General features: G+C 41.5%; 1 protein-coding gene across 2 annotated transcripts in view; it reads left to right on the forward strand.

Annotated features, from left to right (window-relative positions):
- The window catches only part of nek11 (NIMA-related kinase 11), a 110561-nt gene that overhangs the window by 75951 nt on the left and 19559 nt on the right, over positions 1-15051 (forward strand). For both annotated transcript variants that reach the window (XM_046043798.1, XM_046043799.1), the window contains one exon: positions 11318-11378. In XM_046043798.1, the coding sequence (XP_045899754.1) occupies positions 11318-11378 (61 nt within the window). The remainder of the gene's footprint in view (positions 1-11317; positions 11379-15051) is intronic.

Raw genomic sequence — 15051 nt, forward strand, 5'->3', positions numbered from 1 at the left:
AGGGACGCCCCTCCTCTGATGGCGTGCGGCAGCTCGTTACACCATCGTGGCGTCGCAGGTGAGAACAGGGACTGAGGTCGCTTTGTGTGACGGGATGGCAGAGCTAGGCGGCGTTTGGTGGAGGAGCGTAGCGGCCCAGAAGGAACTTTAATGAGGAGGAAGAAGAATCTGATGACCATTCGTCTTTTATGGCACATATCCAGTATGTTGCAAAACAGCTGAGCTTGTTAGGATTTTACTACAGAAACAAGTCGGGCTTGTCTTTTTCTGTGAAAGGGAAATTGGTGGCGTCTACCTCTTTGTGTTTCAGGAGATTCATTACAAACCGTGGACCTCTTCAGGTGGCCACACGCTGCCCGGACAAACACCGGTTTTTGTGGATGTCTTTGTGAAACTTTAAAGTTTCTTGTAACGGAATAATCACAGTTTGAAGTGTAATCAGGCCCGACATTTACATGATTAGAGGTAATAATATGAGCCTATTGCTGCTGATGAAATTGGTGTTTGGTGGGCCTCTGTTGAATATCCTTGTTTGTGTTTGGAAATTCTCTCTAATTCACTCTAATTAACACAATTTTCGCCTGGGTTATAAATAAAACAAATAACGTGTCTGTCTTGTAATCATCCTTTATGACTCTACATTATTTTACTTGCTCTGTGCCGACCAATCAGTCCCTTTATAACCAGTTGAAATATGGAGTTTGTAGTATTGCATTTGCACAGAAGACATAAATTTAAAGGGCCGATCCAAGCTGTAACAGGTAGTTTTTCACTTGCCAAAAAATGATTACAGCTTCGACCTTGTGAGTTAGATAAGAAAAAGTAAGCAACAAAAGTCTGTCCGGTCAGTGTGGAACTGGCAGTAGGTTTTCTGAACTTTTTAATAACTGCAACATAGAACTGTTAACTTTACGCTGTGGGGGTTAGTTGGGCGTTGTCTGGGCAGGCGCCGCCTCGGCCTTTGGTGTGTTTTTATTTATAAATCTTATTTGTCTTCTCTTTTAAACTTGAAATATGGAAAATATAACCTCTGTTTATTTTTCCCAAAGTCCAAACTCAACTAGGAAAGAAAGCGTTTAGGTTTTCTGCACCTGCTGCAGATTAGATCTATTTAGTCCAGGTCGTTCCTCATGGATGTGATTTTATGTTAATTTGTTGTTGAAACTTTGTGTTGCTGCTTTCTTTGGCCCGGTCTCCCTTGTAAAAGAGACCTATGATCTCAGTGGGACATACCTGGTTTAATAAATGTTCAATTAAAAGAATGCGATGATAAAATATATAATATCCATAAGCAGGCGGCCGACCCAGGGCCCCGGCTAGGTAGGGGCCCCATGCATTGCCACAAATGTGTTATCTTTTGCTTGTAGACGCGACCGTATGACAGCTTTGCTTTGATCAAATGAAGCCCACAGACTGTAGCCTGTATTAAAAAAAACTATTATATTCTAAACAGACACGTTCAAAAAAACACAATTCCCAAAGTAAATTTTGTATTTCAAACAAATGGGAGACTTATTAGCTACTTTTAACAAAACTCCCTTCACCGCCATGCATCATGGGAATTCTGAGGGACGGACTTATGGCGCTTTTCCATCACCGGTACCAGCTCGACTCGCCTCGGTTTGGTCCTGCCCCGTTTTCCATTGCAGACAGTACCCAGAGATAGTACGTAGCTTGTCGTCATAGCGACGCCACACACAACTGCCGCGACGTAACGTTCAATGCGACACACACACCAGCGACACACACAGCTTTCTCTTCATTTAAGTTAAAACGTTTGAACATTCCTCAGAGTGTAAAGACAGATAAGCGGTATGAAAAGCTTCCAGCTGTGTTTTCCTCTGCCGTTGTTGCTGCAGCGGGAGCAGAGGGCTCTGTGAGCGGGCGGCCGGCCAGCCTCGCCACGTCGGCGCAGGCTTCCCCCGCAGCCACTTACGGAGCTCCTCAACTCCGACAATATTCAAGCACATTTTTGTTCCATCACTTCTCATAAAACTGTCAATATTCGAAATGATGAAATTACTTACGAAAACTGTAAAATATAAAACTTTCTGTTGCTGGCCTCTGTCAGGTGCTCTGACCAATCAGCAGTCTGTCGTGTTTTCACGTCACATTTTAGTATCGCCTCAGCTCGCTGGGAACCTTAGTGATACGACAAAAAGTACCTGGTAGAAGGTACAGGTCCAACTTTTCCACAATGGAAAACCAAACAAAGGCGAGTGGAGCCGGTACTGTGCGGAGGAAAAGGGGCTTTAGGCGACTCACCCTGAACTCACACAGTTCCAGCAGCGCAGCCTGCCCCACGTTAATGACTCGTTTTTAATACGTCCTCTTTGTGTTTCTACTACCTTCACAGCTCTCAGTGACCTGCTTTCGTTCTGATCATACGCTGTATATAAGATCTGCAGAGCCCACAGGGAGCTTTTCAGAATAAGAGCGTTTTCCTGCCTGATTTTGCTGACATGTTTAGATTTTGTTGATTTAGTGATGAGTGCTTGCTTTTTGACCTTCTACTATGATTAAGTAGCTACGCAGTTAAATTGTTTCTTTTCTGTCTCTTTAAACTGGGTCTGCGCAGGGTATTTTATTTTGAAAATGGCTGCGTATTCTCTCCAGAGAGGAGCGGAGAGACACTTCTGGGCGTGAGCACAAGCACTGACTAGAGTGGACTTTCTAACTTGGTATAAATGTCTTTGTAGCAGGTGGGCCCCGTGATGAAGCTCCGCCCCTAACTGTGCTGAGAGTCTAGCTCCGCCCCCGATAATAGCACAACACTGCTTTAACCCTTTAACACAGACGCTCCACCGTCCCACAGTTATTACACACACAGTAGTGTGGATGGGGCCTGAAGCCTTCATCCTCTGGGCAGCAATAATTAATCACCATCTAAGACTGGGTATCATTTTAAATACCAAAAGCAGGTTTCGGCACCAAAACAATAGTTTTTTGACACTTAGAGATAAAAAACAGATTTTCATCTGAGCACTTTAAGGTCAATTTAAGTTTCAAAACCTACAATTCCATAGCTGAATATTTAAAATATGCCTCTACAAAGAACCTTAAGTCACTCTGGATGCTTGTTTCCGTAATCAAATCATGACTTCATATAATATCAAGAAAACAAAATGTGGACGATGATGTGAGCAGAGAAAAGAAAGTGAGAGAGTTTCTGTGTTTATACTCAGCTCATCCTCATTAACATCCAGCAGCTGAGAAGGCCAAATATTATTATGTGGCTCCTTAATTAGGACTGCAGTGTGTGTGTGTGTTAGCATTAGCACGGATTAGCATGAGAAACACTGGGGATTTTGTAGGTGCAGGCTGGGACGCAGCTTTGATTTCCGCTGCTCGTTTCATGTGTTTAAATGCGGCGTTTGGGCTCAAATTATCATAATATGATTCTCACACACTGAGCAGAGCAAGTCCTCTAATTAGAGACTAAAACACACACAGCACACGAGGACAGGGTGTCCTGACCTGCTGTTCACTAAGATGCACATTATTAGCAGCTTATTTTGCTCATAAAGAAAAATAATCCAAAAAAGTGCATTTGTGTGCGTTTTCTCCAGCTAACTTTTCTAAACCCAAAGCTCCCAGCGCTGCCTCTCTGCAAATTCAGATGTGGACAAAAATAAAATCATTCAGTTAAAACAAGAAAGAAAAACACACTAAAGGAACGAGGGATTAAGAGTGAAATAAATTCAGCACAGACTGAATTAATGGAGAGAAATTAAAACAGATTATCGCTCACTGATGAGTTTTCAGTGTCTCAGTGGGACCACTGACGGTTCTCTCTCTCTCTTCAAGTTTCAGACGGACACAAAACTTTCCTTAATCAACAGAGCAAAAGATGAACTGTAAGAGAAAATATCCGGAGTCAAATGCAACTCTGTAGATTTACGCCTGAAAGTGCACCATCATTAGACCCGTCAGAGAAAGACAGAAGAAGAAGAAAAAGAGAAGCAGTTTCAGCAGAGACGATCTCCAGCAGAACACCTGTGGTCCCACACCGCAGCTGTGGTTCTCTCAAACATCTGGACCTCCAACACGTCCTCACTCCCGACTCGTCACATACTGACGCTCGGTCAAAGCCCATTGGCGTTGCTTGTTAACGCCATGGGTAGCCCTTTAGCGTTAATTTTATACGTTTAGGGCTCTGCAGTCAAGTTAGCAACGCCTAGCAACAACAAACGTCCGGTTACATTTCAAAATAAAACGCTAGTGTTCCGAAACATCGCCAATTTTAAACGGCACGTTATTATAATAATCTTTAACAATTATAATGATTAATAGAGCACTTTTCCAAAACAAGTTACAAAGTGCTTTGACGAGTGCAAAGGCAATCAAACACATAAAAACAAATACATGCTAAAAGCAAGAAAACACTAAAATACATGTTAAATATAAAATATATATGAAAATAAATGAGTTCTGAGACAGTCTGGAGTCGATCAGTAGATTTTTGGGTTAAACAGGTGAAAAGACTGTTGCAATAATCCAGGCGTGATGAGATGAAGGCGTGTAAAATGGTCTCGGTGTCAGTGTGTAAGTTTTAGTGGCATCTAGCGGTGAGGGTTGCGAATTGCACCCCCCCTCCCCTATCCAAGCCAGTTGGATAGCTACGGTGCCTGAGACAGGACAAAAGATGTCCTCTGTGAGATGGCTATTAGATAATAGATATTGATATATTAAAACAATATATTTACATGATTATTCAGTAAAACCATGTTATTGTGAATATTATTGTTACTTGTTCATTAATAAACAACAGCCACATCAAGAAATGAAGTGCTACATGATGTCTCATACAACTTGGGAGGGTTGGCTCATCTGGATTAACATACCAAAGAAACATCTAGTGCATCAAGTACGACCACTGACAGATACCAGACAGTGTGAGCCTCACTGTTTCTGCAGCCCATTATTAACCACATCATACATGAAGTTTACAGAGGCATTGGCTGGTGAGGATCAAGGCTCCTCTCGCTTTGCTTAATTAATTAGATATTAATCTGCAAATCAAAATATCTTTTTGACAGCCATAATTTCAGCTTGTGGTAAGATGGTGTTTTTAATGGCCATTCAGCATGTGAAAGTACAAATTAAACATTTGTGTGCACAGTGGGAAGCAATATCCAAAAAAACCACCTTTTTTTAATGCAAATTCAGGAAGTATTCCTCATTGGTCAGCAAAATAAATACATGTTTTCCACCGGGGCAGTATTCAACAGAAGTTTAGCTGCTGATCTGAGCTTCCCTGCTGTTGCCATTTTATTGCCAATAATATTCAGCAGCTGTTTGTCTCAGGAGGGTAACGGCTCATTTCTGTCCACGTAACAAAGCCAGAACAGAGGCTGGAGAAGAACTACATGAAGTTACAATCCAACTACATGTTTTTTCTGCCAGTAAAAGTTTAGCTGTCTGATCTGAGCTTCCAGCTGTAAGGTACGTTTTATTGCCAATTAGTGATCAGCTGACAGTAAGCACAATCCAATTTAGGAGAGTAGCAAAGCCAGCCGCGCGGCAGTTTGAGTCCGGCTGTTGTTTTTTTGTTATAAAACACTTCTGAAAAACAACGATTGTGTTGATTTCTGGGGAAAGGGCCACTAGGTTTACTAGGTAGTCATGATGTAACGTTTTATAGCAGGCTCTAAAATATCTTCATCAAAATGTCCCCTATCTGTGGGGTAAGGATGACGTGGCTGTGGTTGGTCTTCCTGCTCTTGCTGTGTCTCACTGTCACTGACTGGTGTCACCTCGACCTGGTCCTACTTTCTGTCATCTCCGGTAGCTGTTGCTGCTTGGGTCGGGCCACTTGAGGTACTGGCACTGGCCTGAAACTGAAAACGTGTAAATACTAATTAATTAATGAATTAGAATAAATAATGAATTTAATAATTATCAAGCGTGTTAAAATAGCCAGTATCTACTAGGCTAGAAGTTAGATGACCACAATAATTCATAGGCTAACAAGCAACCTGGTACCTACATTAACGTGTAAAAACTTATCCTAATGTTAAATAATACATAGTTAAAAATACACGTATTTACACCAACGTTATGATTGTTTAGACCAACATTAACTAGCTTGCTCAGGTTGCTTCTACCAACCGGCTACATGAGGGCAGCGGTGTAGATAATGAGGAGGCAAGCTGAACCGATGGTGATGTACTGCTGCGAGGAGGGACATTAGGCTGGGGAGTTTTAGTAAATCCAAAAGAATCTAATTTCGGGAGCTTTGCAACCCTCTCCTCCTGCTCTTCTCTCTCCTGTCTGCACTGTCTATACCTACACCTCTGGTTACAGCTGATATAATCCTTTTCAGAGCTGACTTAAAATAAGTTGCTAGCTGAATATTTATGAGTGAGAAGGAAGAGAAGTTACTGTAATGTGACCGATTGACTTCTCGTATGACTCCGACTGTATTTCATATCAACAGAAATGAAAACCATAAATGTTCCTGATTGACAAAGAGAAAGACTTCCATCAGTCTGACTTCCTCTCAGTTGTTACTGTCTGGAGAGCTGACGGTAACAATGAAGAAGAGCAGGAGAGCTTATTGTGATAGATAATGAAAAAGTATATTTATTGTTGGTTGGGTAGTCGTGAGAGACGGTGGAGCAGCAGCACAGTCTCAGAGGGAGCAGCTTCATCTCTCTCAGTGTAATCAGGTGAAGAGAGAGCAGCAGCAGGGTGAAATACCTCCATCTCCTCCAAACGAAACTCCCTGAAGACTTTAACATATTGGCTGAGGCTCTGCTGCTGCAGATACTGAAAGTGTTTCCATTACATGCAGGGAGGCTTTCACACCCCGAAGAGACACTGAGGAGAAGCTTTCTGTCTCAAAGTGAACTCGGAATATCTGACGGGAGTTGATAGCAATGAATCAGATTCTTGAAATCAGTCATATTTAGATGTAAACGTATTATTTGTTTCAATTATACATAAATCAGGTGTATGTGCTGTGGTGGTGCAGTCAAACTAAATGTAGGTTCACAGTTGTCTACAGGGCTGTTTAAGGGCACTTTGCTGCACCAGGCCAAACATCCACTGGTGCTTCTTATAGAATAATGATTTAATAATATTTGATATATTATATATAAACTTGTCATCAGCAAGTTTCCATCCAAATTTAGCTCATACTGAAAAGGATCAAAGCCGTCAAAGTTCAAACGATGGAAAGCCATGTGGAGGACATCAGGAACTTCTGTCAGTTAACAGAGTTTACAGTCGAAGGGTAATTTCTGTATTTTTAAACCAGGGGCCTGCACCCTGAAGCGAGTTCAAAATATCCTGGATGTCTTTCAGTTATCTGGCTTCACCAACCCGAACAATTGCGATCGGGATAAGCGGTACCACGAAGCTGGTTAACAACTCGGTAACTCAACCCAGGGTTTCCCAATCCAGCCGTGAGCGCGTTCACATAAAAGAGGCGGAGTTAGCAGCAGATGGCCAACGCAGACATGAACAAGTCCACTGTCAGCAGAGAGGCATATTTTACATTCGAAGAGCAAACTGAACACTGTAGCACGGCTGCAGCTGACACATGCAGGGAGACAGAGTGAATGCCTAAATGAACAATAATGTGGTGGTGATGGTACAATGGATCCACCATTGTGTCCCTGAGCAAGACACTTAACCCATCGTTGCTCCAGAGGCGTGCGACCTCTGACATGTATACCGGTTGTAAGTCGCTTTAGATAAATGTAAATGATTTGATGTGATCTAATGAGCTGTATGAAAATATCAGCTTTATCCTTTCAGCTAAGCTGTGTCAGCGGTTCCACATTAAAAGGCTCGGGCACTGAAGAAGTGGTCGTTCCTCCTCACTTTAAAAAACTTGTTGTCATTTCAAAAATGTCGCAAATGTAGCCACACTTTTGATTTTCTCCACGTCTTTTACATCCACGAGCCACGTCTCTGTGCCTAACAGGCGTGAACTAGTATTTACATCCCCACAGCCAATTACAATCACTTTTAGATTTGGGCAAATCAAGCATGCTGCATGCTTATTGGCTCACTGATGTTAACAAGTTTTTGGTACCGAAAGACAAGAAATACGTTTTTTGATACTCGATGGTATTGAGGCGGTCGGTGCCTAAAAAGTATTGAACTCGATACCCAGCCCTAGTTAAACCCTTTGTAATGATAGTGGTATCATTGGATGTCTTCACATATAATAAATACATCATAAATAACTTCAGAAATTTGTGACCTTTAGAAATTTCCCCCTGTATCAAATGTGATTTGTTCGCTGATCATTCTGATTAAGATTATAAGAATGATTCGGGTGTTATTGGACCAGTTCTGTTCTGGTGTCGGTCAGTCGGGAGATAAACATTCCTGTGTGAAGAGCTGCATGCAAGAAAATCCTGTCAGTGATAAAACAGAAAAGCTGTGTGTTAAAGTGGTTCGTTTGTGCCTGTATCACATCTACACATCCCACACATCCTCCAAACTGTCCTCCACACAGCCTTAATGAGTGTTTGACTGCAGTTTAAATTTTTAAATCGAGTTTAATTGGACTGTGAATCAAACGAAACTGGATTAACTTCCTGCAGACATCTCTGTGCATCTTCGCTCTGTTTGTTTTACAGAAATACTATGTGAAATAAAACTGGCACATTTATATGATGCATTGGCCGTGGAACAACGGGGATAAAACTCAAGTGATTATTACATTGTCTGAAGGCAATCTAAAAACTCATGTTTTTGGATTTGGCTACTGTAAACAGTAATTAGTGATATTTCTCTCCTGTGTTGAAACGCAGGGCTCAGTGGTGAAGTGCATTGAGGTGTTTCACAGTGGAATGGGCATCGTGAGAGTGCAGGATATCTCTGTAGTCACGCAAGGGAAGCACCTGCTTAATTCTGATATTAGAAAACATTTATCTTCAGATTCTGAGCCAGTTGTTCCACATGAGGTTTAGACTCCCAGGTTTTAGTACCATCACATTTGGATGCAGGAAGATGTAAGAAAGAAAAAAATAGAAGAAAAATGTGTTTAAGGTTTGATGTTCTGCAGAAATGTCTGAGGAACATTTAAAAGGAAGTTTTTCCTTGCCTCTGTCTCCTAGTGCTTGCTCTTGCTGGGAACTGTTGGGCTTCTGTAAATAACATCATAGAGTACGGTCTAGACCTGCTCTTTATGAAAATCGCTGTGAGATAACTGTTGTTGTGATTTGGCGCTATATAAATAAAATTGAATTGAATTCAGGATAGGTAGCATTAGAGAACTTGCGAGAGACAGCTAGATTTAGAAAGTATCCAACTGAAAATATCCCTCTCTTTCAATTTGACCAAATGAAGATTGGCTGTGCTTTTTACAGTTCTGACAGCCACCGATACATACCGTCATTGCTGTTGGTGTAACTGGCTTACCCCGAGAACGTCCTGACTCGGACAGGCAACTTTGGATACGGGAGGCTAAAACCCATGGGCAGTGTTGGGGTAGTTACTCCAAAAAGGTAATGGATTACATGGATCTGAAAGTAACTAGTTACATTACTTTTGGATTACTGCGTAACATCACCTGTGATGCACAATAACTGCCAAATAACAAGTTACGCCTCATAAATGCTCAGATCAACACAAATCCTTATGATAATGAGAACATACAGTGGATCTCTCTTTTATGCTCTTTAATATTACAAAACTGACAACAAAGATGCATTGCAGACAAAAGTAATTTGATTACAGCATTACTTTGTAACGCGTTACCCCCAACACTGCCCATGGGTACTAGCATTGGTCGCCAGTGTGTCTCTTAAGGTGTCGGGGAGTGAGGTTTACTCACTGCACAGCCTTGCTGGCCTCCGTCACATCGGGATGTAAAGAATTTCAACAAATGTAACAAAACAGGCTTCTAAAATAAGCTTGAGCTGGAGAGCCATGTGTATACAGGATCGTGTCATCTGCATAAGGTTCAGCTTTGGCAATTAAAAACATTATTTAGGTTTCGGAAAGATGGGTGCTATAATTTTTTAAATTTTTGTTTTGATTGCAAAAAGAAGTCAGGGCGCTTCATTTAGAGATCCTCACCTGCTTTTCAAGCTGTGAAAATGACCTGTTGATAGTTACAGGACCAATTTACCAGCAACAGCTTTCAGTACAGTTTGTATCTGTAGAGGAGGACTCAGACTCAACACGTCCTGTATCCATCTCAGATTTAAAGCCCTCAAGTGTTTCTGTTGACAAAATCTCTTCATGTGTTAACAGGACTTTTATTGTATTTATGTAGAAACACTGTGTGTGGACAATACGTTCTCACATATGGACGCCTGGTCAAGACCCGTTGGCATCAGATTGTAAACCACTGTGGAGCCCAGTAGCATCATAGTTGAACGCAATGGGGGAAGCCCTGTAGCGCCATTATTGAACGCTAAAAGTAAGTGTTTAATATTTAACGCTAAAGTCGAAGTAAAGAGGCAGTTGGGGTGTACGGGTGGGCCAGAAACCGGACTTTCATCCTGGAGACCCGTGTTTGTTCCAAAAAGTCAACTTTATTCAACTTAACTTTATTTATTCATTAGGTACATAACATACAAGTTAAGTCAGGTAATGAATGTTTTATTAAGCTGAAACATGATGTTTTCCTAAAGCCAACCAAATTGCGATGTTTCGCAATGTTTTACAACATTAACTTGTACTTTTATTTTGAAAGTCTAACTGGACATGGCATAGTTATCGTTGCTAACTTTACCACTGAGCCCTACATGTCAAAAAACGACACTAAAGAGTACCCACGGTGTTAGGAACCTACACCAAGGACCGAGTGACAATGTGTTGGTGTAGACGTCTGCGAGTCGCAGAAGCTGTTGTGTTACAGGGCTCCCATCGACTAGTGGAATGAATTTGGTTTTTCATCTACAGACTGATGACATTAGTTAAATACGCGAGGATATTGGAATCATTGTAAGAGTTTAGTTCACTGTCGCACGTACCTGCGCTGTACTGGGTTTCCTTTATGAACTGCGAGGCAGCCATCAAGCACAAGTAGAGAGGTATGTGGCGTGACCCCGGTAAAGTCAGCATACATTTTTTTCCATATTGAACACAGAGCATCATTTTTCCTGAACAAAACCATGAAAACATGAATCACACTCAAGCCCCAAAATACAAGTGTTAGTAAATGAATGTTTCACAGGTAAGTTTCTTTATGTTCATCAAGAAAAGATAAAGAAGCATAATACAAAGCAGCATTGTGTATTTTTCTGATTCAGCAACGACACAATGAATTGCTGTTAAAGATAATAACACCACCACCACAAAGTGTTTGTTCTCAGGATGTGACATTTGTACTGATTTCTGTCCTCAGGTCAGTGAGCTGGAGGCCATGATGAAGCACATGCAGAAAGTTCTGGAAGAAGAGCTGAGTGGTGAGTTTGAGTACATAGACGTAAAGTACACACATACATACACTCAGGGTGTAAAGATAGTAAAGATCTTTAAATAAAGATAGTACTAGAAGAAGATCCCCCCCCTCCCCCCGCGGCAGTGCTAATAAGTCTGTCCTTCCTGTAGAGACAAATGTGAACGACTGGATGTTTATCCCTGCAGTCGTTTCCTTCTCTCTTCTTCCTCACCTTCTCCTCCGTCTGGCCTTTACTTTTATTTCACCTCCACATACTGAGCGTATTCGTCCTCCTCGTCCTCCTCCTCCTGTCGGTCTTCAGTTCCTGTTGGCTTGGTTCAGTCACAATCTGTCCTCGGCTTTGAAACCTGTTCGTCTCGCTCCACTGACCTCAGAAGAAAAAACCCGTCTCAGCTGCAGGTGAAACTTTGTGCGTTCTCTCCTCCTGTCAAAGGAAACGCTGTGTGACAACTCTTCTCCTGCTGCTTCTTCACACAAAAGGTAGAGAGATTACTGCTTCACCAGAAGTCCTAACGGCACAGTTTAATGTTCTCTTGTTCTTTATACATATTTTATCTTTTTTGGATGATGAAAGTAGTTTTTCCACATGTTGACCATAACTGTCAACACTGGGATTACAAAATAAGGGATAATTATTATAAGGGACATTTCCAGGCAACTCCTCGCCCCATTTTCTAGTTACTATATTAATTATAATTTTAGATGTTGTTTACCACTAGGCCTAATATTAATTCCTGTTACATCTGTTTAATTTTTTGGGGTTGTTTTTATTCATTAAATCCTTGTGCAAGACGCCCAGTCTACATTGGTTGCTAATTTATTAATGCTAAGTACTAACTCCTCGATAATCATAACCATTCATGCAGAGGAATTACTGTAGGTTGCATTCTTTATTCACACATCGTAAATTATTTTTTCAGTTCACACACTGTAGAGAAATGCATCACCCATCCTGAAAAGGTCTGGAAGAAAACGGATTCCAAAGCAGCTACTGTCATGATCCTGTCTGTCTGCTGTCTTAGTTTGCCTTCTCTACCTGATGTTTCTCTGGTCATGATCTGTCTGCTTGTGTTCAGTATTGTTTTGGTATCTTCCTTATTTCTGATCTGTTCCATGTTAAGTGTAGTCCTGTTTCCTGCTTGGTCCTCTCTCTGTTCCCTGCCCTGTTCTGTTTAGCAGTTGGTCCATGTTTTCTGTTTTGGGCTTTTGTTCCTTGTCCTGTGTTTCCTCTGTGTAGCCTTGTTTATTTCTGTTTAGCTCACTTAGCACCTGTTCTGTCTTGTATCTTAGGTTTACACCTGCATTTCAGTTCTGTCTCTTAGTTAACATCTTTGTTTTCACTCCTGGTGTTTGCATTATTTTGGCTTTGTCTGCTCTGTGTTCTGTTTAGTCCTAGTTTCAGTCTGTTTTCCCTGTTGGTGGTAGTTTATTTGTGATCTGCCTGCTTGTGTCTGGATTAGTTTATTTATATTATTCTGATCTGTTCCGTCTTATTTTGCTATATAGTCTGTTTAGTAATCCCTCTGCCTGCCTGTGTTTCTGTGTGCTTGATTATCTGATCCCTGCCACCTGTGTTGCTCCCGCCCTGCTCGTTAGTCCCTGTACACATGCTTGTTTTTTCAGTTTGGGTCCGGTCATTGGTGTGAGCTGTGTGTTCTGCCTGCTTCAGAGTTACCTGCCTGTACTTTGGATTTTGCCAGACATCACTGCCTGTAAACTTTGTTCTTTTTTTGTTGAATTAAAAACCTCTGCTCTCCAGTGTCTTGCATTTGGGCTCTCTCCTGCTTTTGCACTCATCATAATTCCTTGACAGCTATGCAGTAATGGAGTAAGCAGTGAGCGGATCATTACCGACGGGTCATCAATTGGATTACCTCTAGCTCTAACTCTTACTATACTATATAGTAGCACACTGACTCCTTCTTCCAATGCCAGTTTTGATTGAACAACCCTGCCGGCTGCATTCCCCGCAATGTAGCACAACCCTTTCACAATGATATATTGCACACCCCTAATAGGCTACATATTGCACAAATGACACATATCACATAACATGTGCAATACATGATGACATATTGAACAATCCAGCAGCCCAGGTGTTGCACCACTAACATATTGCATAACCCCGATAGCCTTCTTATTGCACAATGACAGTACACAACCCAGCCAGCCTACATGTTGGTGTTTAGGATTACCTGTCTGATAACCGACTGCTCATAAATTGTCTGGAGGGGCGGATGGTTTTTGACCCCCATAATCTTCATGGCTGTCTGTACCAGACGTTTGATCTGTGATTTGGCCTGTACTCTCTAGTATTGCATGATAAAACAACAGCATCCTCTGTTGAAGTCTGGAGCAGAGAGCATTTACGTGGCCCTTCCAGCTAAATGCATTATCGATTTAAGGGAAAAGCACTTTGAATTACCTTGTTGTTAAATTGTGCTATACAAATAAACTTGCCTTGCCTTGAAAATATCCCGGGAAAAACAGCAGGTGTTTCTTCCCCATTACAAAATACTGCAAGTCACGGTTCTGGGGTTGTTGGTGTTTACTGTTATACTTTAAAGTTGTTCTGTCCCTTTTTGTTGTCTTGAAACCCTTTCTCACTCCCAACTCGTCGCGAATGGTCAGGACCACTTAGCGTCATAGTTCAACAAAAGCAGGTGTTATGCTGGGTACACACCAAAGGATTTTTTACATCTTATAAGATTTTCAAAATGTGATAGACCACAAACATGAGGAGGAAAAAATCCTAGATTTAACCGTTTTGCTCCTATAGAGTGTGAGTGTGTGTGTGTGTGAGTGTGTGTGTGTGTGTGTGTGTGCGCTGCGCCATGACTGTGTTTCTTATGCTTCCGTCTTCAATCATCTCGCTTTCTGATTGGATATTGTTTAGTTTCACGTGATAATCTCCAGAACGTGCGCGCGTTTGTCCTCTGGGATCCCCCCCACACATCAGGATTTCAACATGTCGAATATTTACGATCTGACGTTCTTTTAGTTAAGTTATGCAAGTTATTTTAAACCATGATCTTTTCCTAAACCTACCCAAATTGTGACGTTTCACGATGTTAACCACTAGTTTTATTTTGAAAGTCTGACCGGAAGTTGCATATTTATTCCTGCTAACTTGACCACAAGTCCTAAATGTGTAAAAACACGATGCTAAAGGTTACCCAGGGCGTTAAAAAAACAACGTCCATATGGGGGCGCCCTGACATGAGAACAGGCTGGAACACGGGCATGTTTGGGTGTAACGAACTCTGGACAAAACAAGACACTTAAACACATTTAAAATATTTTATAAACCTAAGAATGAATAATTTAAATCAGGAAATGGCTGATTAATTGATTGAAAATAATCATTTGTGGAGTTGTGAAGGAGGAGGAGCCGTTTCGGCACTCCCGGCTTCACATAGAAATGTGACTTTACTCACAGCTGAAGCACTTCTACAGCTTGGATCAGCATGAAATTCCAGCTTACTGAATTTATCAAGATAAAAGAATAACATGAAGTGCTGGAGGAACTGAGGGGGGGGGTTTCTAACTAAAATATGGAACTATAAAACAGAGGAAATTAGCTGTAACGACCTGTCTCTGCAAAAACCTGGACCTCTCTGCAGGCGAGGTTTAGGCTGCTGTTTGGGAAACTAATGATTCTGCTCGACGTTGCTCCT

The sequence above is a fragment of the Micropterus dolomieu genome, linkage group LG03 (assembly GCF_021292245.1).
Source record: "Micropterus dolomieu isolate WLL.071019.BEF.003 ecotype Adirondacks linkage group LG03, ASM2129224v1, whole genome shotgun sequence".
NCBI lineage: Eukaryota > Metazoa > Chordata > Actinopteri > Centrarchiformes > Centrarchidae > Micropterus > Micropterus dolomieu.